Source organism: Sinocyclocheilus grahami, unplaced genomic scaffold (genome assembly GCF_001515645.1).
Source record: "Sinocyclocheilus grahami isolate Dianchi unplaced genomic scaffold, SAMN03320097.WGS_v1.1 scaffold134.1, whole genome shotgun sequence".
NCBI lineage: Eukaryota > Metazoa > Chordata > Actinopteri > Cypriniformes > Cyprinidae > Sinocyclocheilus > Sinocyclocheilus grahami.
This window is the reverse complement of record NW_015505313.1, coordinates 865,570-893,393: the sequence shown is the minus strand read 5'-3', so window position 1 is coordinate 893,393 and position 27,824 is coordinate 865,570. Positions and strand designations below refer to the sequence as shown.

General features: G+C 35.5%; 1 protein-coding gene across 3 annotated transcripts; it reads left to right on the top strand.

Moving 5' to 3' along the window:
• The first annotated feature begins 154 nt into the window (after positions 1-154).
• Positions 155-27,824, top strand: LOC107590887 (connector enhancer of kinase suppressor of ras 2-like). Of its 3 annotated transcripts, XM_016279830.1 has the most exons (17): positions 155-293; positions 4,691-4,848; positions 6,404-6,606; positions 6,741-6,825; positions 14,940-14,981; positions 15,566-15,685; positions 18,256-18,315; positions 19,545-19,613; positions 20,073-20,192; positions 23,969-24,048; positions 24,401-24,430; positions 24,942-25,045; positions 25,393-25,517; positions 25,817-25,850; positions 25,949-26,124; positions 26,919-26,992; positions 27,415-27,824. In XM_016279830.1, the coding sequence occupies exons 1-17, from the start codon at positions 242-244 to the stop codon at positions 27,488-27,490; spliced, it is 1,608 nt and encodes a 535-aa protein (XP_016135316.1). In that variant the 5' UTR covers positions 155-241; the 3' UTR covers positions 27,491-27,824. The 3 variants fall into 3 exon arrangements, with proteins under 3 accessions (XP_016135316.1, XP_016135318.1, XP_016135317.1); XM_016279832.1 differs by lacking the exon at positions 18,256-18,315; XM_016279831.1 differs by lacking the exon at positions 24,401-24,430.

Here is a 27,824-nt window from a genome sequence, read left to right as displayed (position 1 = left end):
GTGGGAGTCAAGCAAACAGAGAAAACTGATTCGGTGACGGGACACTGAATTGCTTCTATGAACGAGTTTCATGAACCCCTCCCTGCAAACCGAGACGGGCGCAGTGCACCGGACACCAGCGCCGCACACCATTGGCTGAGAGCGCAGCTTTACCTGTAGGAAGGTGTGCCAAGCAGACAGCAGGATGAACTTTTCTTTGCTCTGATCCACTTCAGGGATTTGAATTCGTGCTCCTAAGATCATGGAGCCCGTAACGTCTTGGAGCAACGAGAGAGTCACCGAGTGGCTCAAAGGTAACGGGCTGTGTTTATGTTTGTGTGTCTGTGATTTCTGCGACCGACAGGTGACTTTATGTCAGTCGAAAGAGAGAGATAAGGGCTAATTAAACAGGAACAACACAAATCCCAAAGGAAAGGGAAGGTGTTAGTGGAATGAGGAAGCGCCTTTTAGTTTGTTGATAAACTCTCGCGCGAAATTATTTCACAGCAGGTGAATACAAACGCGATTTAACTTAACAAACTGTATTGTATTGATACGTCTGTCCTCATTTGCAAAGCGATCAAATCTGCTGCTGTCATTCTCCGTGCAAGTCTAGACTGGCCCACATCGCTCACTATATATGCGCACGTCTCTATGTTCTGTGGTTTCATTTTAACACTCGTACTTTGTTATTTGTTTTATAGGCCTACTTTACAATAGTGTTTGTGTCGCTTTGTAGGCTATTTAAACTGTAGTTACATTAGTAGGCTGCTGTAGTATTGCGTATTAATACTAGTGGTTCTTTTGTGGGTTGCTTTTGAATTATGTATTAGCCTTACAGTACTTTTGTATTGATATATATATATATATATATATATAATATAACTATAAAATGTGAAGTGTAATATTTATTACAATTAATATGTAATATAAGTACTTCTGTTCTTTTCACACTTTTTTTACTTTTTATTTCTATTATGTTATCTTCTTTACAGTGGCTTGATACTGTGAAGTAGGAGAATAGTTGACTTTTTAGTTCAGTGAATAGTTATCTTTTGATTTGTCTACTAAAAGCCTTGGCTACTGAAAGTTTTGAATGATACTGCCCAGAAAAAAAAAGATATAGTTCATTGAACACATGATGTTATGACAATGTCGCCAACAGTGGGGCATGTTGTCACAATTCATCATGCCATTAAACAGGACTTTCAGCAAACTTTAAATGGTTTTGAAATACAAAACAATGAACCTGCATGTTTAATACTATATACATATTGTAAAATATTGTAATTTAAGTTTGCAGGGCAGAATTAACAAAAATGATTTTCAGTTTTTGAATAAATTTAAGAGGGTTTTGAACAGGTAGTCTGACATCAAGAGAGAAGTAGAGAGAAAACACATGTTTGTTTGTTTGGACTGCATTTAAAAATCTCATAGTGACTGAGATACAGCTATTTTCTCATAGTGACTGAGATACAACTCTTTTGGCATTCTAACTAGCCCTGGTGTTTTCTATTATGCGTACTTCTGTTCTTTTCACACTTTTTTTACTTTTTATTTCTATTATGTTATCTTCTTTACAGTGGCTTGATACTGTGAAGTAGGAGAATAGTTGACTTTTTAGTTCAGTGAATAGTTATCTTTTGATTTGTCTACTAAAAGCCTTGGCTACTGAAAGTTTTGAATGATACTGCCCAGAAAAAAAAAGATATAGTTCATTGAACACATGATGTTATGACAATGTCGCCAACAGTGGGGCATGTTGTCACAATTCATCATGCCATTAAACAGGACTTTCAGCAAACTTGAAATGGTTTTGAAATACAAAACAATGAACCTGCATGTTTAATACTATATACATATTGTAAAATATTGTAATTTAAGTTTGCAGGGCAGAATTAACAAAAATGATTTTCAGTTTTTGAATGAATTTAAGAGGGTTTTGAACAGGTAGTCTGACATCAAGAGAGAAGTAGAGAGAAAACACATGTTTGTTTGTTTGGACTGCATTTAAAAATCTCATAGTGACTGAGATACAGCTCTTTTCTCATAGTGACTGAGATACAACTCTTTTGGCATTCTAACTAGCCCTGGTGTTTTCTATTATGCATTTAAAACACCTCCACCCAAAATATTTGTGTTTTTGAATCTGTATCTTAAAACGTCCAATAAGATCTTCACCCTAATTTTGTAATCCAGCAGTTTCACACAGTTGGACAAAACAAAGGAATTCCACACTTCTTTCATAATATTAAAGCTCCTTGCTTGTTTTATAAAATACGTTTTGGTAACACATATTCACTATTAACTAAGAGTTTTCCCTCAATAAACTCCTAATTTGCTGCATACTGATAGTAAGTAAGATATATGGTCTACATATGGTCATGTAGAATAAGGCATTAGATACTAATAAACAGCCAATTTCTAGTAATATGCATGTTAATAAGCAGCTAATTAATAGTGAATAGTGTTATAATGCTACTTAAGTTCTTTCCTAAAACAGATCTTAACATGAATTTTCCTAGCCTTTGAATTCAAAGAAGCAATTAGTTATTTATAACACTTTATATACTCTAAAATACAAGCATAATGAATTCATAATGAAAATATTAGAATGTGCACTTTATGAATGTAGACTACTTATGTGTTTGTACTTTTACTGGGATTCTGTTAAAGCCCTGAACCTACTGTATTAGACTGTGACAGAAGCATATAGCCCCTTATCTCACTTGTTTGTTTGTGTTTGTACAATGTTGGACATTGGTGTGTCTTATGGGATCTTTAAAGGCTGAATAAAAATATCAAAGCAAAATGTGATAAAGCTTTATATTCCCTGCTATTAATTTATATGGTTTAATTAAACCAATTATAGTAAAATACTGTACATGTCAAACAGATCTTAACATGAATTTTCCTAGCCTTTGAATTCAAAGAAGCAATTAGTTATTTATAACACTTTATATACTCTAAAATACAAGCATAATGAATTCATAATGAAAATATTAGAATGTGCACTTTATGAATGTAGACTACTTATGTGTTTGTACTTTTACTGGGATTCTGTTAAAGCCCTGAACCTACTGTATTAGACTGTGACAGAAGCATAGAGCCCCTTATCTCACTTGTTTGTTTGTGTTTGTACAATGTTGGACATTGGTGTGTCTTATGGGATCTTTAAAGGCTGAATAAAAATATCAAAGCAAAATGTGATAAAGCTTTATATTCCCTGCTATTAATTTATATGGTTTAATTAAACCAATTATAGTAAAATACTGTACATGTTTTATGAATCTAGATTAGAGAATAGTCTCCGACAGTTATGAAATCTCTGTCAACCACTGGGTCTAAACAACCCAATAGCTGGGTTTGTCCCTTTTTAACCCAGCGCTGGGTTATATTTAACCCAGCATTTTTTAGAGTGTAGTTGCGTAAAAATCTTACACAAAGAAATTTTCTTCAGGGCCCAAAATCTTTGTATTTTACCAGCTCAGAGAAATAAGCTTAAATCCTCAGTGTTCACTGATTGAGTGTCACAGTATACAGTCATTTACAGTAAATATGTGCTGACGAGAATCCATCTAGTACCTTCAACTGGACTTTTTACCTTGTTCATTCCAAAATTAACAATAGAAACTTGTGTCACATAGGGGTTAAAGTGCTTTTTCCTATAGTAAATACATAGCAGATGTGTGTTTTAACATGACTTTCAACAACAGCTGGCTGCACAACTTCAGTGTGCAGGACCCAGATGCCTCCTGGGCACCTTCTTCATGCTAGGCCACTCATTTCCTTCCATTATAATGGATCTATGGAAATAGTTTTTGTGTATGTGTGGATTGATCAGTGGGTTGTATTTGAGCTCCTCATGTAGCTGTTTCCTTTCATTCATAGTGTGTTGGGATCTCTCTACTTGTACTAACTACCTATTGACATAATTTTTTCTTTCTGTATTTTGCTTGGGTCAAATATAATTTTCATCAATTGCAATTTTTAAATGCACCCAAAGTTTAGGGTTGGTTAGTTTTTTTTAATGGTTTTGAAAGAAGTCACTTATGCTCACTAAGGCTGCTTTTATTTGCTGAAAAATATGCTGAAAAATATAAATAATGCGAAATATTATTGCAATTTAAAAGAACTGTTTTGTGCTTTAATATATTTTAAAATATAAGTTATTCCTGTGATGGCAAAGCTGAATTTTCAGTAGCCAATACTACAGTCTATAGGGTCACGGAAATTAATATAATATGCCAATTTTGTGTACAATAACTATTTCTTATTTTTATAAGTGTTGAAAACAGCTGTGCTGCTTAATATATTTATAACTATAAACTTAATATGCTTATAGTTATTCTTTAATGAATATAAAGTTCAAAAGAGCAGCATTTATTGTACATACATAGAAAACCTTTGTGACTATGTAAAAGTTTTTACTTTTGTTTTTGACAAATTTAATGCATCCAAAAAATAGTACCCCACACTTTTAATGGAAGTGTGTATATATAATAATATATATATTATCATCCTAATATTTTTTGTAATAATATTTATATTATGATTTTAACGTACATGATTTTATATTATGATTGATGATAACATTTGGTACTGTGATGAACTTCAATTCTCACTTTAATTTGAACTGTTCATGAACTTAAATTTCTCAGTGCTGTTTACTCTTATTTAACTTTGTGTCATATATCTGTGCATTTTTCAGGTCTGGATGCTCCTCTACAACAGTACTCGTTCTCTGAATGGCACCTCTCTGGCTCAGATCTGCTGCATCTTTCATCTACCAAACTGGAGAAACTTGGAGTGCATAAAATCGGACATCAGGAACTTATACTGGAGGCTGTGGAAAAACTCTGTGCTTTGGTAGGACCCTTGAGTGTGTGTGTGTGTGTGTACATTAATCTTTGTGAGGACAAAATATATAAATGCTCCCAGTAGAATAAATAATTCTAAGTAATACCAAGGGGTGTGTTCAGTGCTAAGTTTAGCCTATTTATTATTAGCGTCTATTTAAAACAACACTTCTGAATGGAGTGTTATAAAGAAAATAAAGCTTGTATTTAAGTGTGTGATTTGTGAATTCTGGGTGTATTTGTATTGTAATAATAACTTTCTGTTATTTTATAACCTGATATTAAATATTTCTGTATGAGTTTTTGTTAGCGTTTGTGTTGCACATGCCTGTCTGCTACCCATATTAGAGCCTCTGTTATAGAGGTGAGGAATGCTGTAAGACTAAAATCATTATTTATACACTTATAGCATTAGTCTGTGACTGAACTGCTCTGTATACCATCTCTCTCTCTGTCTGTGAATTTCATTGCATCTGTGAGAGTTGCTCACCCTGCTGACTTAAGCTGTATTCTCAGAGGCCTGTAACACTAACAAAACTCCAGCCAAATCTCAGGGAACATTCTTCCACAAGTGTCTGGCCTATTTTTTGAAACCGTTTCCACTTCCATGCTTGTCTTCAGTCATCTTAGCTGTGCAATATCATGGATTTATAGTGAGCATTACGTGTGGTTTCAAGAAATAAATAGTACAGTCATTTCACTTCATTTTCAGATCATTTAAATATGTTGATTGCTGGCTGGTAGACTGAAGCTTCCCCTGAGCTGACAGTGGATGTGCTCCATGTGCTGTAAATGTTTTGCCCGCTGGGAGGATTAATGTGGACCTGTTGGTGCCAGGACTCCCTGTGTGTGTGTCGTAACAGCACATTCAGGCTTAAAGAAGACTTTTTTTTTTAATTTAGCAAACCTAAAATTATCAAGGCGTGGACCAAAGGCAGATCAGGCTTTGGTGGGATATGAGGACATTAGTTATGCTGAGGTCGAAAGTATGTTTGTAGGATAGGAAATATGCCATGACATTTCAGAGTAGGATGAAAGGTACATAGTAAGTGAAAAAGTGAGGTATAAATATTGCACATTTATCTTTTAAATGTTGGTTATTTGTCCTTTGAGTTATTTAGAACACAGAAGTCATCATAGTTGGGTAAACGTTTTCTGAGTTCATATTGTTAGCAACAGCAAAAGAAAAAAATCCACGATAGCATTTCTGTGACTTTTCAAGAGGAAAAAATATCAAGAGATTGATTATGTTAGTCAAAAGAGATAAAGAGAATATTTCTGTAATTTAATGCCAAGATAGTATAAAGCAAAGTATAGTGTTATAGATGTACATGCAGTTAAAAAAAACTTAAAAGCTAGATTTACAATGTTAATAACTGTGGAAATGCATCATCACAGTCTGTAAAAAGGGTCTGTTGTTTTTCTATGTAAATGCTAGATGGGCGCTTTACTGTTGCGCTCACATTTTTTGCCACATTTTTAGAGTGCCTTGTAAAATTAAAAGTAGATCAACTTTTAAATACACATCTCTGGCACCTAACATATTCTTTCTTGTGTCTACGCAGACGTACAGTGTTGGGGGTGACAATCTGCGCAGTTTGACAGAGAAACTGCGTGCAGTGGCTCACACTCAGCAGATGAGCATACAGGGGCGCTGGCGTGTCAATACCAATGATGGACAGAGCGCCACCAAGCTGTCACAACAGGTGCTGCAAGCGGTGGTGGATGTGATCACAGCATCCAATGGACTTGTGTCTTTGCTGAATAGGTGAGAATCACACAGCCTGAACCACAGAGTGACGTTTACCTGTGTGTTAATATACAGGCAGTGAATTTGCATATGAAGTAGTGTTGTGGCGTTTCATTCTTTCTCAGTCATAATGTGTATGTCTTTTTTAATAGGTATCAATTTGCACAGCAGACTGGATACACAGCAAATGAGAAAGTTGCCACTCTGTGTAAAGATCTGGACATTACAGTGCATAAGGTGAGTGTGTTCTTGTTACAGTGCTTTAAAGGAGATTCCACTCAAAAATTTTCATTGTTTGCATTGTTACAGAGTATTTAAGTTGCTCTTTTCCATAAAATGGAAGTGAATGGGGCGGTGACTGTCAAGCTTCAGTGTTACAATAATGCAATAACTTTGTGTGAGTAACGGACTGAAATAGAAAAGGATCATGACATGAGAAGTCAATTCGATTTTTGACATACGAGAGGTCTTTATACCATAAAAAAATCCTTCAAGTTTCATATCTTAAAACGTCATCCTCATTATAAACAAAGCATTTTATTTAAGCTCCAAAAACAGATATAATCGCCAATATCGTTTGGATATTGTGGGATTTGTGATGTCACACGGGCGAAAACATTTGCATATGAATGCCTCCAGTGGAAGACTTCAACAAATACTTATATATCATATATATGTATGTCCATGCGTTTGAGTCTTCCTACAACACGTCCTGTTAAAACAGCTTGTTTGCGTCTCTGTACAGACCTCAGAAGAATCCCAGTGTCAGGAACAAGTGGATAGTTTATTTTAATGGAATCTCCGATTGCGTCAAATTGTTATATGTTTTTTCGGAGCATTTTACCTCAGATTGTTTTGTAAATGAGGCGCAGTGTAATGGAGAGTTTGCACAGAAATTTGTTGAAAGGTGAAGCAGCCGACTGTATTGGATCTGACAGCAGCTGCATCGCAAACCGTATTTAACAATTTCATAATATTTGTCTGTAAATGACGATTTTATATTGATAATGTTTTCAAAGCACTTACATGCAATAGCGAGGAGTCATTGGTAATATTTACTATGCAATGATGTTAAAGAAGCTATCCCCTAAAATTTGATAATTTCAGACAGAGGGGCAAAATGAGGGTTGAAAATAATAATTTTTCTGCATATATATTTGGGGGTTCTCTGCCAAAAATGTAACATTACAAGTGAACCTCAAGAAACATATTAATTAAAAAATCCATGTCATGACACCTTTAAGTCAATTTTCATTGGAAATATCTGTCATATCTCACTGTATACCACAGTAGAGGGAAATGTTTGAGTCTGTAGTGGCTGAAGTGATCATGGTCAAGTAGAGGTTCTGGTGATTTTTAAATCTGTCCATGCTGCCTATTTTTGAAAAATTGTTCTAGGCCTGATATAATCACACTATAATGCTGACAAACACATGGTTTTCATTACACTTATTCACTGGACTCAAGAGGGCTAAGGCTGTCCGAGAAAGAGAGAGAGGGGGAGAGAGGGAGAGGGGGCGGGCGTTAAAAGTCAGACTATGAGAACTGAAAGACACTTTGGTCGTGTGTTATTCACCTGTGGTGAGCATACAGGAGAGAAGGTCACATGATATTCACTTCATCAGAAGAATCTTTCATCTGGACCTGAACAGTAGGGTTTGTTTTTCTATTCATTGATAATTTTACACTTTAATAAGTTTTGATTGCTTATTTTCTGTCTCTACCATTCATTAAGTTGACATACTTTAACCCAGAAAGGTTCACAAGTTTAACAGTCACCTTTACTTGGGTGCAAACTAACACCCACAAACACATGCACACACATACTAATGATAAAACATGTTGACATACTCACAGTGTCACTGGAAATCAGATAGCATCTATTTCAAGATTTGGGTTTGCGTTATCATTCAAAAGGCATCTGAACCATTTGCTTAATGTTTCTTGCAGATTTCATGTTCGCTTTTTAAAAGTTTCAATGGCTTTTTGGTGCTGTTTGTGTACTCATAGAGGGAAATAACAAGAAAAGGGTTTGATCGTTGATGATGTGACTCAGACGTCCACTCTGAGACCAAACGGCATTGCTAAAGAGGGGAAGGAAAGTGTGGAAATGAGAAAGAAGCTAAGTGTTTCTGTGCGTGTATAGAGAAACAATGTGCAATGTGTGCACTAAGAATGTTGACACTTGATGCTATCAGCTTCTTTCTGTCGACTGTCACAGACACACACACAAACACAGAGTAAATCACTAGAACGTTGTTCTCTCTTTCTGTTTTGTCACTGAGTTCACTTTCCTAAAGCTGATGGCATCTTTTCCAGTTTAAAAGCATTGTTTGTATACTTCCTGTTCACACTACAAACAGTATTGTGTGTATCATGAGTGCAAATGCTTTCTTGTGCAGCAATCAGGAACTTTTTCATGTAAGAATGGCAACAGTAAGAGAAGAGTTAATGTACAAACTGAAAGCTGTTCAGGATCATCAATCCTTACATAATCATTCATGCATACAATGGGGTCCAAAAGACCACCAGTGAAAATACTAATGTTACACATTTCCGTTCAAAAGTTTGGTGTCAGTCATTTTTTTAATGCGTTTGAAACAAGTCCCTTATGCTCACCAAGACTGCCTTTATTTGATCAAAAAATACAATAAAATCAATAATATGGGGAATTATTAATTATTACTGAAAAATAAGTTTTCTATTTTAATATATTTTAAATGTAATTTTTTCCTGTGATTGTAAAGCTGAATATTCAGCAGCCATTACTCCAGTCTTGTCAGTGTCACATGATCCTTCAGTAATCATTCTTATTATTAGCAATGTCGAAAACAGTCACTTTTTTGTGGAAAATGGGATTTTTTTCATATTTGCAGCATTTATTTGAAATAGAAATCTTTTGTAACAGTATTGAATTATTTTTGGTAACTTTTAAACAATTTAATGAATCCTTGCTGTATAAAAAAAAAAATTTCTTTAAAAAAGTTTTACTGACCCCAAAATTTTCTATATATACATAATTAGAAAATTAGGAAAATGTATATTAAATTACAGCCGATAAATCCTATATTATAACTCAAAATAACTCACATCTGATTGAGGTCAGACCCCTCAACTCAGTTCAGTCTAAAGGTTTCTGTGTTCATTCTGCTTACGTTTTAATACGTTTCTGACATTTGAAGCCATGAAGGTGAGTGTTAGAACAGGTGTTAGGGGACAGGTGGGCCTCTGATCCTTATAGAAACCACGTCACCTGAAGTGAAAGGTCATCATGTCAAGCAAACGTTTCTGGTGATACTAGTGTGTCATACATGGATGACTGTGTCTTGCTCACTGGTGGTGCTGAGGTTTTAATGAACAGATGAACAAATATTCAGTGTCTCCGGGATCACCCCAGATATGAAGGGGAAACTTTTTATCAGAGATATAATTGCACCTGTGAGTGTTTTGGTGTGTTTGTATGTATTGGCAGCACTGCCCGGGGAGTGTGGAATAATTAGCTGTCAGCCAATGAATTTATCGAGAAAGAGAGAGAGGAGTAATGAACTTAAAAAGAAGGAGAGGTGAGGGAGTGAAAGATAGATTAATTAAAAGAGAGATAAGAGGCAGAGAGTGAGAGAGGGTGCAAAAGGAAATTCATACACACACAGTACTGAAATACATCAGTGGATTAAGCAGAAAAGATCACGTCGATCAGACAGAGGTACTGTGTGTCCTTGTTTTATCTTTTTTTATCTTGAATATATTTTTCCCTTAATGTTTACAAGTCTGAAGTTGCTTCAGAATTTCTTTGTATAATATTAGCTGGGAGGAAGTCTGTTTTATGGAATTTTGGAAGTTGTCTCTTCTGTAGAGTGACTAAATTCAGTTCAGAGTTTAGTTTACTTACTATGTGGTTAATGGTAGATGATATATAAAGACCTCATAGAGGTTTAAAACCAGTAATGCTCAGTTTACAAAACTAGACTTGATGTGTATATTTTTTGCTAGGAAATTCAGTCTAGAAGGTAGTACAAAATAGGATGCAAGATTAATAAACATACTAAAAATGCCTTATTGACAATGTAAAAACGTAGAAAGGGTTCTGTGAGGGTTTGGGGATATTAAATATCATCAGCTCACTATAAAAACAATAGAAGTCAAAGGAAATTTCCCACCATGATAGGAAAACAAGCAAGTGTGTTGTTTATGCATTTGAGAATTGTAAATGGATCCATGCAGGATGTGAGGCAGATCTTTTTTTAGTATCTTCAGGTCTGCTGGCCTGTGACCCTTTAACAGAGCATTTGATTTAGCTGTTTGTCTCTGCCTAGAGACAGAACATTTATATACTTTGGTTTGCTCCGTTTTTGTCATTGTATGCAGCTGCAAATGCAGTTATTTGTAATGCCAATAAGCTACAGGCAAAGAGAGGGAGCAAAAGATAGAGGATGGAAAGAGAAGATCTGACCTGTGTTTTATCACTGAGGAAAGCTCTCTCTCTTTCTGCAGTGTTGAAAACAGAGTTAATGATCATTATCAGTGTGAAATGAGGAGCTTTGTTGGGAACTAGAGGATAACAAGGTAAAAGCTTTTGAGCTGAATGAAGCTCCTTTGTGTGAGGACGTCAGCCTCAATAGAACTAAAAGATGAGAAAAACAGCAGGACTGGAGAGAAAGTGAATATTTTCAGTTATACGTTTAGTTATGCATTTGCTCAGCTGTGTGCATACAAAGAAAAAAGGGGAAAAGAACCCCAGTGCAAATCAATGCACAGAATATATGTGACCCTGGACCACAAAACCAGTCTTAAGTCGCTGGGGTATATTTGTAGCAATAGCCAAAAAAAAAAAACATTGTATGGTTCAAAATTATCGATTTTTCTTTTATGCCAAAAAAAAATAAATGTTCCATGAACATATTTTGTAAATTTCCTATCGTAAATATATCAAAACCTAATTTTGATTAGTAATATGCATTGCTAAGAACTTCATTAACAACTTTAAAGGGGATTTTCTCAGTATTTAGATTTTTTTGCACCCTCAGATTCCAGATTTTCAAATAGTTGTATCTCAACCAAATATTGTCCTATCCTAACAAACCATACATCAAAAGAAAAGCTTATTTATTCAGCTTTCAGATGATGTATGCATCTCAATTTCGAGAAACCCTTATGACTGGTTTTGTGGTACAGGGTCACATATATCAAAAGACAAAAGATTCTTTCATTCTTACCTCATTCAAAGTAGCAATGAAACAGAAATAGCAAAAGATATTTTCTTCTGTATTGTGGTATATATCCAAGTGTAATAGATTATTGAAATAGAAAACATAAGGACAAGGACTTTGTTATACAGGTGCATCTCAATAAATTAGAATGTCGTGGAAAAGTTAATTTATTTCAGTCCCTACCAAGTATTGAGTACATGTACAGTAAATGAACATACTTTCCAGAAGGCCAACAATTCACTAAAAAAATTTTTTTTATTGGTCTTATGAAGTATTCTAATTTGTTGAGATAGTGAATTGGTGGGTTTTTGTTAAATGTGAGCCAAAATCATCACAATTAAAAGAACCAAAGACTTAAACTACTTCAGTCTGTGTGCATTGAATTTATTTAATACATGAGTTTCACAATTTGAATTGAATTACTGAAATAAATGAACTTTTCCACAACATTCTAATTTATTGAGATGCACCTGTATACGTACATTGTTTGTTGACCGTATGTTAAGATATTGGTGTTGAGAAAAGGTTTAAGCAGACTGAATGATTGGAAAAATTCTGTATATTTCAACAGAGAAGTCTGTAGTTAGTAATAATGACATTTTCATAAAAATAAAATAGAAAAATGAAATGCATGGGTACTTAATTTACAATAAGAACAATAACATTTCAAAATGTAGAAAATATTGTGAATTTTCATTTCATTTCAACTTTAAGTATTTGTATTTAAATTTCCCTGAATTATTGTTTCCATTTTCGGTGCTGATTTGTGAAATGGGTTTTAAAATGGTGGCATATATTAACCGGTGGTGACAAAGCTACACTGTTGTTTGTAGGTCAAAGGATAATTGAATTCAAAAAATTATTAAATACACAAATATGAAAATGGTAGCAGACATGTCTAACAAAAATATCAGGCGATTCTGCAAAAATATATGTAGTTTCTGATTCAGATTAGCCTTGCTTTTCCTGGATGTGATTATGATGAGATTTATTGTTGTAAATCAGTGAGATGGCTCTCAAATCAGCAGTAAGGACTGACTTGTGCTTGAACTATACCATAATGACCTATAAAAATACACTCTGGCAGTTTTCTTTGACAGGGTGTGAATATACAGTAGAAGATATTACACTAAATTACACTGAAGACATGACCAGTGTGTGTCCTGTTTGACCTTCCACATCATTCCATCCAGTCATTTCATTCACTTTTACGCTTACATCTGTTTCCATGGCAACGACACATCTTAGTTCCAAGCACCTGCTCGGAAGCACAAACATATGCTTATCTAATCACCTCAAACAAAGCAGATAATTGCTCTCGTTTAAAGTGGAATCCCAGCAGTCACTGCTGTGTTGAATGGGCGACTCTCTGTCAGATCTCATTGTTTTACTCCAAACTGTGTGTGTATTTATAGGGGAACTGAGGGGTTTATTTCTAAACAACATTTTTGAAGAAAATGCATAAGTTGTCACCACAATGCTAGCAAAACAAGTTTTTTTTAACCCATTGTAAAGTGGTTGCTTACTGGCCCAGTATAGCCCACCCCAAACTGTAGTATTTTCCTGTTTAGCCAGTTGGGCCACATTTTCACTGACCACAATTATAAAGTAAAGTAAAGAGTAAAGTAAAGTAAAAAAAAAAATATAAGTAATATAAAATATAAAATAAAATATAGAAAATATATAAAATAAAATAAAAATAATAAAATACAAAAAAATTTAATTCATGATTTTATTTTTAAACAATATTTATTAATTAAAAAAATAAAATAAGTATGATATATTTCATATATTTGACCCTGGACTGCAAAACCAGTCTTAAGTCGCTGGGGTATATTTGTAGCAATAGCCAATAATACATTGTATGGATAAAAATTGTCGATTTTTCTTTTGTGCCAAAAATCATTAGGATATTAAGTAAAGATCATGTTCCATGAAAATATTTTGTAAATTGCCTACTGTAAATATATCAAAACTTAATTTTGGATTAGTAATATGCATTGCTAAGGACAACTGTAAAGGCGATTTTCTCAATATTTAGATTTTTTTTTCAAATAGTTGCATCATATCCAAATATTGTCCTGTCCTAACAAACCCTACATCAGTGGAAAGCTTAATTATTCAGCTTTCAGATGATGTATAAATCTCAATTTCAAAAAAATTGACCCTTATGACTGGTTTTGTGGTCCAGGGTCAAATATGTAACACACACATATTTATAAAATACATGCTGTATAATATACATAATTGAATGTTAAGCTTAAGTTGACAAGCAATATGAAAAGTAGTAATAGTGATTCTTGCCCTAACAATACTGATGGTTTACCTCTTACTTTGCTCTGAACCTTAGGTTTTAATGGTCCACTGGAAATGAATGCATTCAAATAAAACTCTTTGTGAGCCTAAAGGTTTGGGTGTGTGTTGATTTCTCATGAGGGGAAGTGACACACCTGTTTAAATTAACGAGAAGTGAGCCATCGGTGTCACACACACATACCTCCCACAAAATTCTTCAGCTGCGCGTCATGTCATATCCTCTCTCTCGCATACCTGAGTTCAGTAAGTGCATACTTTCATGCCTCAGATGGACTAACACTGAATCTGTTTAGCCAATACAAACAGCTCTGAGGTTGGATATGAGCCCTTATTTGTTTTGGTTTTATTTGTGCTGAACTTCATGGCTGAGTGAGTTGTGTATTGGCTGAAGTGAATCTGTTGGTGGTCTGGGATTCAGTGTTTATCTTCAGGGATGTTACATAAGATCTGGCTCATCAGTAAATCTGGTTCAAACGCTTTTTCTCTTGCCACCGATCCTCAGTGGCCACCCTAATCCTTTAATTAGACTGTGATCTACATGTTCAGTACAGTCATCAATATGAGTGTGCGCTTGTGTGCATGTAATCTTGTGCTTAGGTCTTGTACGGGTTGCTGGCTGTATGTTAGCGGTGTGTAGTGTCACTCTGTTTGAGGAAGTGTTTCATTGAGAGGTGTGAAGGAGCTGAATCAGCCCTGGAGTGAGTGGGTTAGGTGAACTCCCCTCATGTGTGTTTGTAGATCTCTGAATTCTGGATTAAAATCCTCAGTGGGTGGAAACACTTGCATTTTTAGTAAGTGTTCTCATTTCTCTCTCTCTCTTCCCTGTAGGAAACCGCCGTGTTTGAAAAGGAGAAGGACATTATATCTATAGTAAGAGATCATGGGTCTTCTGTTTTCACTCTTACTTTCTACATATCTTTTGATTCTTTAAATTACATTAACATACTGTAGTCATATATTATTATTATACTGTATTATATTATGATATTGCATTATATTTTCAAGCCTTATGCATATTGCAGTTATGATGTTCATATGAATATATTAATACATTTCAGTGACACAACAGTTACAAACTTTCTGTGGTAGGCCTAACTGATATGCTGTCAATTACCACAAAAAGTAATTTTCACTTGTTGTAACAATAGTTTAGTGTAATGAGCTTATAAGGTTGTAAGCAAATGTGCAGCTTATATATTTGTTACAGTACTTTATTTAATATTAAAAGTGTGGCATTTTAACTTTTAATTTGAAGTTTTCTGAATCATCCTTTCATCATTGGGACTGCAGTGTATACTGCAGTATTCTTCCAAATAACATCTTACCGACACCAAACAGTTAAATGGTAGTGTAGCCTACATAATCCTCTATATTCCAATAATACATGTGATTATATTCATTACTTCAGAAGAAATAACCAATCTTTTTCTTTTTCTTCCTGTCTCTTTCTCTAGTGTCGTCAGTTGGTAGCAGTGTGTGATGAGATTTTGACCATTACTCCGTTGCCTCTTCTTACCCATACTGCCCAGCTGGAGAGTGTTGACCTGGTCCCAGCTTCACCAGGAGATCAAGTGGTAATGCATTTTATCATTTATAACTTGATTTCTTTACAGTAGTTCATTCTTTTACTAGTTCATCCTCTCTATCCTTGTTGTCCAATTGTGTTTCCTATTTTTCGGTGGCTTTCTGCAGCACTGTGAAAAAACTGCCTTTGAAACAATATTCAGTCAGATATTTCACAATTAAAGGGATAGTTCACCCAAAAATTAAAATTTGATGTTTATCTGCTTACCCCCAGGGCATCCAAGATGTAGGTGACTTTGTTTCTTCAGTAGAACACAAACGAAGATTTTTAACTCAAACCGTTGCAGTCTGTCAGTCTTATAATTGAAGTGAATGGGAATCACGGCTTTTGAGAGTCAAAAAAACATACACAAACAAAACCAAATTAAACCCTGCAGCTCCTGACGATACATTGATCACGAGACACGAAACGATCGGTCTGTGCAAGAAACTGAACAGTATTTATTACGAGTTCGCCTGCCCATTCAGCCCTGCCAGGTAATGGTAAAACGAACTTGGCTTGCTGTCCGTGAATGAGGCTCGAAACCCGAGGCTCGGCTTGAGCTCCAAGTAAGAAACCCCCCTATGATGATACGGTGTGGATGAAAGAGAAGGGATTTAAAGGAGGAGAAGGGGTGGTGGAGGGATGCCGGAAGAATAGTCGCTTGGACGGAACAATGACTGCTGCTTATATACGGTCGAAACGATGATTGGCAGGACTGGTTGATTAGGCTCCTCCCGAACCTGCGTTGTGAACTTTATATTGTTTTTTACCTCTGATTCACCGCAATGTCTGAACTGTCCTGAGCGCGTCCTCGACAGCTGGCACGTGACGCGTCTTCTTCTTCTTCTTGCTTTACGGTAGATCGCAGACTTATAAGTGCATTACCGCCACCTATCTCTCAAATGGACCATTGACACTCTATCTACAATCTCAATTAGGAATGTCAATGGTCCATTTGAGAGATATGGCTGTCGAGGACGCGCTCAGGACAGTTCAGACATTGCAGTGCATCAGAGGTAAAAAACTACATAAATACTGTTCAGTTTCTTGCACAGACCGATCGTTTCGTGTCTTTACACATCAATGTAATCTCATGAGCCATAGGTTTAGTTTGGTTTTGTTTGTGTATGTTTTTTTGACTCTCAAAGCCGTGATTCCCATTCACTTCCATTATAAGACTGACAGACTGCAACGGTTTGAGTTAAAAATCTTCGTTTGTGTTCTACTGAAGAAACAAATTCACCTACATCTTGGATGCCCTGGGGGTAAGCAGATAAACATCAAATTTTCATTTTTGGGTGAACTATCCCTTTAATTACAAGGAAAAGGCAAGTAATGCATTGAATTAAACATGAGACTTTGAAGTAGAAAGACTGAAATATTATTTTCTTGTAAAACGTACTCTAGTGGTCTTGTTTTCTGTATTCAATATTTATTTGGATACATTGCTGAGGTTAAATTTACATTATAGTTTTGCGAATGATAAAGAACTAATCATGCTTAGAGGTACAGATGGAGTTTCAACATCATCTTTCTCCCTTCTTTAAACACAGCTCAAATAATTTTTACTCAGACAGTCCTTTCACTTTGTATTGTATTCAGCTAATATGTTGCTAAGGGTGAAGATATTTAAAGAGAGTTTAATTATGTAAAGCTCTTCCTTTCTGTACCTTAGATGCAAACACATGGCAGCTCCACAAAAGAGAGTTCTTCTGTAAGGTGTCTGTGGACTGGTAAAATGTTCAATTAAAAATTGTATGATTGGTTTACATTTGCCCTGGTTTGTTTAAGAACAGTCATGCTCTGAAGGATAGCTCACATAGTCTTTTTTTTAAATTTTTTTTATAATTTTTGACATATTTGAAGTGAATTTGGGGCCTTTATATTTTGTGTGTCTTCAAATCAGACCCAAAACACACAATGCAACATGAATTATTACATTGGCAGTCATCCACAAACCATACAAGGAAATCCAATAGCAGGGCTTCACACTGTTCAGTGCACTGAAGTTTATTGACAAAGGAATGTCTGTCAAAATATAAAAAAATGCTTGTGATTTTTGCCAAGTGAGACCTGCCTCTCCTGTTTTCTCGATAGAGGTTGTGGGAAAACTCATTAGGTTTCTATTTGGCATGCTTTGGAGAAAGCAAGATTCAGAGAATATAATAACTGGACATGATTGATTATTATTGATCTGACAGATACTAATGGATTCAGTTAGCCTGAGGTTGGACCATACTGGTTCATTGTCTCTTAAGCAGGAGGTCTCTGTGCTTACAGCACATTTCCAGCACAATCAATACTATTTAGATCCAACTTGGGCTGACATCTGATAGTGCAGTCGATTCATTGACCAGTGCCGGTCTGAACATGCTTCCTCAGTTCTCCTTTTGAATTTCTTGTCATAATGCTGGAAGGAGGGCTGAATATTAAAGCAAATCAGCAAGGTTCATGGACCAATCACCAGCCCAGATTCTCATCTCGTTTACAGTAGCCAATGTCAGATCCATTGAATTCTAGTTTAGCTGAGGTTTAAGATATTCTTTGCTTGATATGCACATTATTTCTTTCACATAGGGAATTGAGATCACCACCTCAGGATCCAGAAATCATTTTGTCACTGGAACAGCAGCAGAGGTAGGACAGGTTGATGGTACCCCTGCGCTTCAATATATTTGACCAAGATAGAAAAGTATCGTTTTGTTTTCTTAATGTATTTATTTAGGGAGGGAAATTAGTGTTTTTCTGGCATAAACCAGGGTAAATCATTCCCTAAATTGCCTGCTGGGAGATGTGTGAGGATGTGTTTTCAGTGAATGAACACGTAAATGAATTGGCTCATAACCGAGTGAGCGAAAGGTTAACTTCCTCCTAGGGAAAAAGTGGGCTAGTTTAAAGGTTTCTGGACTTGCTTAAAACAAGAATTATGGGTTTGAATTGTTTGCACATTTTTTTGCTCATTTTTCTTTTCTGTTATGACTCGTGAGAATGAGATAAAATTATGCTTCCACGTAAACTGCTTTCTTTAGGGTCAGAAATAGGGGAAGAGGGAGTTGGGATATCATATATCTAAAAAAAAGTTTAATAAAAGAGCCATATTTAGTCAAACACACACACAAACACTAATGCACACAAAATATATTATTTTAACATACGTTACCATTCAAAAGTTTGGGGGTGGGATTTTTTTTTTAAAGAAGTGTCTTATGCTCACCAGTGCTGCAATTATTTGTTAAAAAATACAGAAACATTTTTACAATTTAAAATAACTGTTTTCTATGAATATATTCCAAAATGCAATTTATTCATGTGATTGCAAAGCTGAACTTTCCAATCTTCAGTGTCACATGATCCTTCAGAAATCATTATAATGCTGATTTGGTTCTCAAGAAACATGTATTACTTTAATATCAATGCAACATTCTCAATGCTGAAACCAGTTTTACTGCATAATATTTTTGTGGAAGGATTCTTTCATTCAAAAGAACCACATTTACTTTACTTGGAAATATTTTGTAATATTATAAAAAATTTTACTGTCAGTCTTTACTTTTGACCAATATAACATATCTTTACAGAATAAAGTATTATTTTATTATTTTTAAAATATTTCTGACCCTGAAGTTTTGAATGGTAGTGCAATAATCATCCAATCTTAAAGATGTTGATGTTGCATTCAAAATCCAGTTGGTTCAAAAAGGGGCACATGCCAGTTTGAATGGGCATGAGGTTTCTGCTTGTGGCGGTTCCTTCTAAGCCATTGCAATCATTCCTTTGGTATTATTGGTAGAGGTGTTTTTGTGCTCTTTTACTCAGTAGTGTGTCTTAGAACAGTGTTGTGCATAACCATAAATCCTGTCTTACAGTCTCCTACAGAGATCTGTGAGAAGATTTTAGCGGGAGATGAAGTCATTCAGGTCAACGGACAGATAGTGGTAAGTGAAAATTTTTAATGCTAATGATGTTTAACTGTACTAATAGTGATATACTGGTGTTATTTACATAAAGACTGCTGTAAGGAAGGAAATTAGCCAGGGTTCTAATGAGAGGGGCTGAACCCCGGGTTGGCACAGTAAGACTCTTCGGTCCATTTGATGACTTACCTGCTGGATTTGAGCAGATGTCTTTTGTCCACTAATTTGGATTAGTAATAGCTTGTGGCCCAGTGTCCTGCAATTACTGATAGGCACAGAAGAAAAACAATAGTTATTTCAAATAAAGAAAAAGAGATTAAAAAGCCATTTTAAATGAAATTATTTTTAAAAATCTAGCACAGTTTTCTGAAAATGACCCAAAGTTAGTTGCAGCGACAAGCATTAGGTGCAAAAGAAGCACCATTTTGGATGCAAATATGCATTTATTTCATGCAATGTAAACGATACATCCTATTTCAGGTTGGCTGGAGCCGGACAAACCTTGTTCAAAAACTGGAGGAAAATCCAAATGGAGTCACTCTGGTTTTGAGGAGGCTTCCAGGGTTCCTGAAACGCAAGGAGAGCCGAGCCAAGTCTGAGGTACTAGAGGCTCGTCCTTTTCTTCAACATATGCCACTTTAAGCATTTTCAAAATAATTGTTGACATAATACATTTTGGTGACATTTGTTAATTTACTATTCACTATATAATGAATGTCATGTAGTTCTCTATGTGATGAAAGAGTGAGTATAAATTAATGTACATTCAGGTAGTAATAATGAAAAAATATCAGATTTCTAATCAGTATTGTATGTGCTTTGAATCTGGTGAAATCGGATACAGTAAAAAAAAAGATATTTGCAGTCTGCCTGACTAAACAAAGCCAAAGTGTTTTGACAGTGTTAATAACCAGATAGAAATGAACACATGAGTCTCATATGAGGTGCTGCAAGCATTTTACTCTGTTGGTTCTTTTAGCGGTTGCTTTGCAACAGATTTATTGACGTCACATGTTCACACGTCACATGTGGTTGTACTTGTTCAATAAGCAACACATTTCCTCTTTGTGACACTGAGATGATTACAGATTCTCTCACACAAGCAGACTAAGACATTCACACTAAAATAAACATTTTTGAATGAAAGAAACAATCTAATTTTCATATGAACTTGTTGTGCATTAAGGGCATCGTCATGACAACAGCAACTTCCTTCCCTCCAGTCTCCTGTGACTACAAACACTCATTAGGACAGTGTGTGATGTAGCAGTCATGTGGCTTTTAAAATGATTGGGTCTGTTGGTGACCCTGAGGGACTGATCCACGGGGATGTGACAAACACACAGATCCTTACCAGACCCATTACATACTGATGAATGCAGACACAAGACTTCTTTCACATTCATTTTCGAGTTATCAAGCACATTTCAGTGTTGTTTTAGTATCATTGATAATACTATTAAAAGTTTTTTAAATATTTTAAATTAGATGTAATTTTTATTTCTGTTTTTATTTTCGTAAAATGTTGTGTTTTTGTCATTTTTTATTCGTTTTTTATTATTATTTTAGGAATAAAATAAGTTTAATCCCCCCTCCCCCCAGGTAATGAATGATTTTTATGGTTTTAGTTAATGATAATAACCCTGCCATACACTACTGTTCAGAAGTTTGGGATCAGACACCGGTAGTGACGTCATGGCTGTCGCCGGCCAACGAGTTGGTGTTTTTTCAATGTATGCTTCAGACACGGGTCACGACGAGGCGTTCCCCATAGCGACCCCTAGAGGACGCAGTGTCTCGTTCCCTACTCAGGGAACCATGGTTACATAAGTAACCTGAGACGTTTTTTATATATGTTTTGAAGAAGTCTCTTATGCTCATCAAAGTTGCGTTTATTTGTTCAAAAATACAGAAAAAAGCATTAATATTATGAAATATTATTGCAATTTAAAATATTGGTTTACTATGTTAATATACTTTAAAACACAATTTATTCTTGTGATGCAAAACTGAATTTTCAGCATCATTATTCCAGTCTTCAGTGTCACATGATCGTTCCGAAATCATTCTAATATGCTGATTTATTATCAATGTTGGAAACAGTTTTTGCTCCTTAATATTTTTTTGGAACCTGTGATATTTTTTATTTTTTTGGATTCTTTGAGGAATAAAAAGGAAAAAAAAAGGGAAAAAAAAGAAAAAAGCATTTATTTAAATAAAATAAATATTTTGTAATAATATACACAACCGTTTAAATGTTTGGGGTCGATAATTTTTTCTTTTTTGTTGTTTTGAAATAAATTTATTTTATTTCAGCAAGGGTGTGTTAAATTAATAAAAAAGTGATGGTAAAGGCGTACATTGTTAATAATATCTCACAATATTACGGTCTTTAAAAAGCATTACAAATCTGATCACAAACTTTTGAATGGCAGTGTATACACGTTTAAATGAGGATGTGCTGTAGATATCTATTGTTTTCATATAGCCTAAAGTAAATTACTAATCATAAAAGTAAACTTTTGCATATTTAGAAAAAACTAAAAAATATATACACCCACACACAGTGGTGTGAAAGTTTTTGACCCCTTCCTGTTTTTTTTTTTTTGCATATTTGTCACACTTGAATGATTCAGATCAAACACATTTTAATATTACACAAAGATAACCCCAGTAAATACAAAATGCATTTTTTAAATAATGATTTCATTTATTAAGGGAAAAAGCTGCCCAAACCTGCGTGGCACTACGTGAAAAAGTAATTGCCCCCAAAATCTAATAACTGGTTGTGCCACCCTTTGCAGCAACAACTGCAATCAAGCGTTTGTGAAAGACTCATTGCCAGTTATCGCATCGCTGTGGAGGAATTTTGGCCCACTCTTCTTTGCAGAATTGTTTTAATTCAGCCACATTGGAGGGTTTTCGAGCATGACTGGGGACGGTTTAAGGTCATGCCACAGCATCTCAATTGGATTTAAGTCCGGACTTTGACTTGGACAATCTCATTTTTCTTGAGCCATTCAGAGGTGGACTTGCTGGTGTGTTTGGGACCATTGTCCTGCTGCATAACCCAAATGTGTTTGAGCTTGAGATCACAAACTGACAGCCGGACATTCTCCTTCAGGATTTTCTGATAGAGCGCAGAATTCATGGCAAGTCATCAATTATGGCAAGTCATCCAGGTCCTGAAGCTGCAAAGCAGCCCCAGACCATCACAATACCACCACCGTGTTTGACTGTTGGTATGATGTTCTTTTTATTAAATGCTGTGTTGGTTTTACACCAGATGTAACGGCACACACACCTTCCAAAAAGTTCAACTTTTGTCACATCAGTCCACAGAATATTTGCCCAAAAGTCTTGGGGATAATCAAGATATTTTTTGGTTTTTGTGAGACAATGGCTTTTGCCTTGGAACTCTCCCATGGATGCCGTTTTTGCCCAGTCTCTTTCTTATTGTTGAATCATGAACACTGACCTTAATTGAGGCAAGTGAGGCCTGCAGTTCTTTAGATGTTGTTCTGGGTGCTTTTTTGACCTCATGGATGAGTCGACGTTGCGCTCTTGGAGTAATTTTGGTTGGCCGGCCGCTCCTGGGAAGGTTCACCACTGTTCCAAGTTTTCTCCATTTGTGGATAATATTCGTGGTTCACTGGTGTACCAAAGCCTTAGAAATGGCTTCATAACCCTTTCCAGACTGATACATGTCAACTATTTTGTTTCTCATCAGTTCTTGAATTTCTTTAGATCGTGGCATGATGTGTTGCTCTTTAAGCATGCTTCACTTTGTCAGGCAGGTTCTTTTTAAGTGATTTCTTGATTCAACAGGTCTGGCAGTAATCAGGCCCGGGTGTGGATAGTGAAATTTAACTTCGCTTTCTAAAATAATGTGGTTAATCACAGTTCTTTCATGATTTAACAGGAGGGGGCCATTCATTTTTCACGTAGGGCCAGGCAGGTTTGGACAGCTTCTTTCCCTTAATAAATTGCATTATCTTTGTGTAATATAAAAATTTGTTTGATGATCTGAATCTTTTAAGTGCCACAAATAAGCAAAAAATTAAAAAAACAGGAATGGGGCAAAAACCTTTTCACGGCACTATATATATTTATATATATTATTGCCCCCAAAGTACTGCTTAATAAACCCAAACACAGGCACACAGTCTTACTGGAAAAAGACACATAAAAGTACTTAAACCTGTCACAAACTCACCACGACCATTCACAAGGCATGAAAATGTGCTCATGAACTCGTTGTCACACACCTAAAATGTGTTGCCACAAAAAAACACACTTGCCACATGAGTCACTCTCTGCTGTGAAATTGGGGTTTTCCAAACATCTCATCAATCTCATCAATTCCTTACTTTCAGAGAGAGGAGGAAGAGGAAGAGAAAAACAGACATTCTCTTTTGGGCAGGGTGGCAGCTTCAGTCCGCTCTCTGTCCTTCAGGTGGGTTCAGCTTAATATCCTCAGACGCTCCTATAATCACTATATTGCTGCTAAATTTGCATGATTTTCAGGCTCTGTAGAGGCATTTCTTGTCGCTCATTTCATGTTTGTTGTTAAAACATCATTGAGGTGAAGATATTATAGTAGTTAGAGGCTTTACAATAGGGTAGGATATAATAGGATAGTTTTGTCTGCCTCTCTGAGAAAAACCATAATGCTTAGCCTTGAGTCTGTGCTTTCCATTATTTTACTTTTTTACAGTAAACTTGTATAAGAAGTGAAAGTCTCCATTTCTCTGCCTGTGTTTCATAAACTAAATTCTTGTTTCATAACTGTTTTCTGTGAGCTACAGTGAGGACATGCGTGCGATCCACTATCTCAGGTCTGTGTGTGTGTATAGCATGGTTGAACTGGATTTGAATATGAACTATACAGGTGCATCTCAATAAATTAGAATGTCATGGAAAAGTTTATTTATTTCAGTAATTCAACTCAAATTGTGAAACTTGTGTATTAAATAAATTCAGTGCACAGACTGAAGTATAGTTTAAGTCTTTGGTTCTTTTAATTGTGATGATTTTGGTTCACATTTAACAAAAACCCACCAATTCACTATCTCAACAAATTAGAATACTTGTGCATTGAATTTATTTAATACACGAGTTTCACAATTTGAGTTGAATTACTGGAATAAATGAACTTTTCCACGACATTCTAATTTATTGAGAAGCACCTGTAGAATGTGTGTTTGGGTCAGTTTTCATCGCATTAAAGCTGCTTCTGTATATGTAGCGCTGCAAAGGGCCACTTAGCTGACTGTGTTTTTCGATTAATTTGTTAGTGTTATATGCTTATATAGTGTATATGTGTGTGTGTGTGTTTATGTACCACAGATCAGCATCAGACGGCACACATCAGTTCAGACGGGAGAAATCAGCGCTCTCTAGTGAACAAAGCTCTAATGAACATCAGCCAAACACCTTAAAGCCAGGGGCAGGTAAGAGTCACAGCAGACTTTACAGAAAATATCGAAGACATTTTATATTTTATATATATATATATATATATATAATATTGGCCCAATTATGTTCTGAAGAAAGAATACAATATTGTTTAGTCAATAACATGGCTTTACAGCTAAACTAGTACTAAGCAGCATGAAATAGCCTGGAGCAGCACTTTAATTGATTTTATTTTAAGCTAGTCTTTTCATCTGCCATAGTTTCTTAAGTATTCTTTGTTGCTGAGCATATAGATTTGTTGTTTAGCTTACAGACATTTACAGCTCCGATTTCATCTTATAGGCTCTCTAAAAAATGTTTCAATCTGTCTTCGCTTTTGTAGATTCTCTGCGTGCAAGTCGAAAGAGTTTGGAAATAGGTTCATCTGCAGAAAGGAGTCCGTCCCCACAAAGCTCAGAGCTCAACCGAGCCAGCACAAGCTCCTGTCCTGACATGGCAGGACTAAGAGTAAGAACAAAAAACATTTATTACATTTATAAGCATTAATTTGGTATGACATACAACTCAGTACACTTTGCACTTTTTCATAGTCAAAAAGCAAGGTCCATTTTGGAGAGGTACTATAATGATTTGTCATCCTTGTGCCCTTGAGCATGATAAACTTGAGTGTGCCATGAGTCATTGAGAAGCATCTGTTGGGGCATCTCACAATAAAGTCTTTCTAATGTGGCAACTGATGAAATCAGCAGAAGGTCTTCTTTAAACCCTGTGATCTCAAAGTAATTATACGTTTCTTTTTACCGCAGGAGGAAAAGGAGAACAAAAAGAGCTCTACTAAAGGTCAGGCATGGATTTGTTCATTTACTATTTTTTCAAGGACATCTTATTTCATTCATTGTAAAATAATGACACTATCCTGATTCATATGAACACTTAAGGAACACGGACAGCGTTGAGCCGGAGGAGGGTGTCCTGTCGTGAACTTGGCCGCCCAGACTGTGACGGATGGCTCTGGAAGAAAAGAAAAGATACAAATGTCTTCATGACTCAGAAATGGCAGAGATTTTGGTTTGTCCTGAAAGGTCCTACACTGTATTGGTATACCAGCCAACAGGTTAGTACAAGTTTATAAAGTGCCAATCTGTGTAACCAATTACTAGTATCTTAAAATTATTATATTAAGATTTTTTTTGTAAAATTGAATGAAACCCTGCTTGCAATGTATTGGTAACATATTGGATGGATGATATAACTTTTTTATTGGCCGATAGATATTTAATTGTGCTTTTATTTTCTCCTATTTTTAAATTAGATGACCTTTTTCATCATCTAATGCTCATTTATAAAACATAAAATAACTGTAAAATATAATCTCTAACAAATCTTAAAATGAATATCAATTCTTCATACTGTACATTATAATGCTGGGATGCCTAAATTTACTTTTTGTATTTTAAATGAAACTTTTGTTTTTAAAGGGATAGTCCACCCAAACATGAAAATTCTGTCATTTTCTGTTGTTTGTAAAAAAAAAATCAGTTTTGGTACCAATTGAATTCCATTGTATTTTTGGAAACCGTATGTTTACCAGCATTCTTCAAAATATTAAATGTCATGTTCCCCAGAAAAAATAAAGTCATACAGGATTGGAACGATATGATGGTGAGAAAAATGATAGAGATTATAGAAGTTATGACAGAATTATGTTTGTTTTGGGGTTGACGATTCCTTTAACTTACTGAGACAAAATAGTGTAGAATTTTAGTATCGGCTATTTATCCATAACATGAGACTAATTATCAGCTTTGTATCAGCCAGAATTATAATATCTGTGCATCTTTATCTCTTAACAAAATCTGGTAATGTAGATGTACTTAAAATAATTATTAAACCCATATTTTTGTGCAGGAGGAGAAGGCGGAGGGCTTAATCAAGATCGGCAGCTACAATATAGAGAGCGCAGGAGAACACAAGAGGAAGTAGTGAGTATCTCCTGCACTATACAGAACACGCTGCTTCTGGTTACCCATTCATTATTTGCAGCTAAGTCAAATTTGAAGGGAAATGTAACTGTTGACTGAACAACATTAGACCCCGTTCAGCATGATTGTTTGTGTTCACACTGTCATAAAGAAACAGAAGTCGTCGGTCTCCTCGGACTCTGTGTTTGTGGTTGGCTGTGAGAGTATCAGACGCAGGAGGGCAGTCAGCCGGAGATGTGTGAATAACAGAATTACACTTTACATTCCTCAGATCTTCCCCCGCAGTCCACAGACACTGAACAGCACAACCTGCCACCATAATGACAAATGAGTTTTTGTCTCTTCATTAAGCTGCTAAAGCCTCTGCCCTAAGATTAATGATATTATTATCTGATCTCTTTCTCTCTCTCTTTATCTTCTAGTGTATTTAAAATGTGCCACCAGCGCTTCCAGAATTTTTTCTTCGCTGCTGATAATGTAACCGACATGAGCAAGTGAGTGCGGCTGCATGTAAACAAGCATTTTCTCTACCGCTGCATCCAAACGACAGTCATTCATGACTTCATAGCTTAGAGAGCATTTTGTAAAAGTCACTGAGTAGCGAAATGTCACAATGATTAGATCTTGCTGCGCAGTTTCTCTTCATGTGCAAATGATTATGCTTTGACCTTTGAATTTAAATATATGTGTTAGATGCAATGACATTGTATTTTTAAAGGTGGAGTGTGTGATGTGAAGGTACTTTTTTAAAGTTTAGTCTGCATAGCCAACCATAAGCAATTCACAGGTTGACTTCACAAATAGTGCAAATACTGTGTGGGAGAGTTTAGAA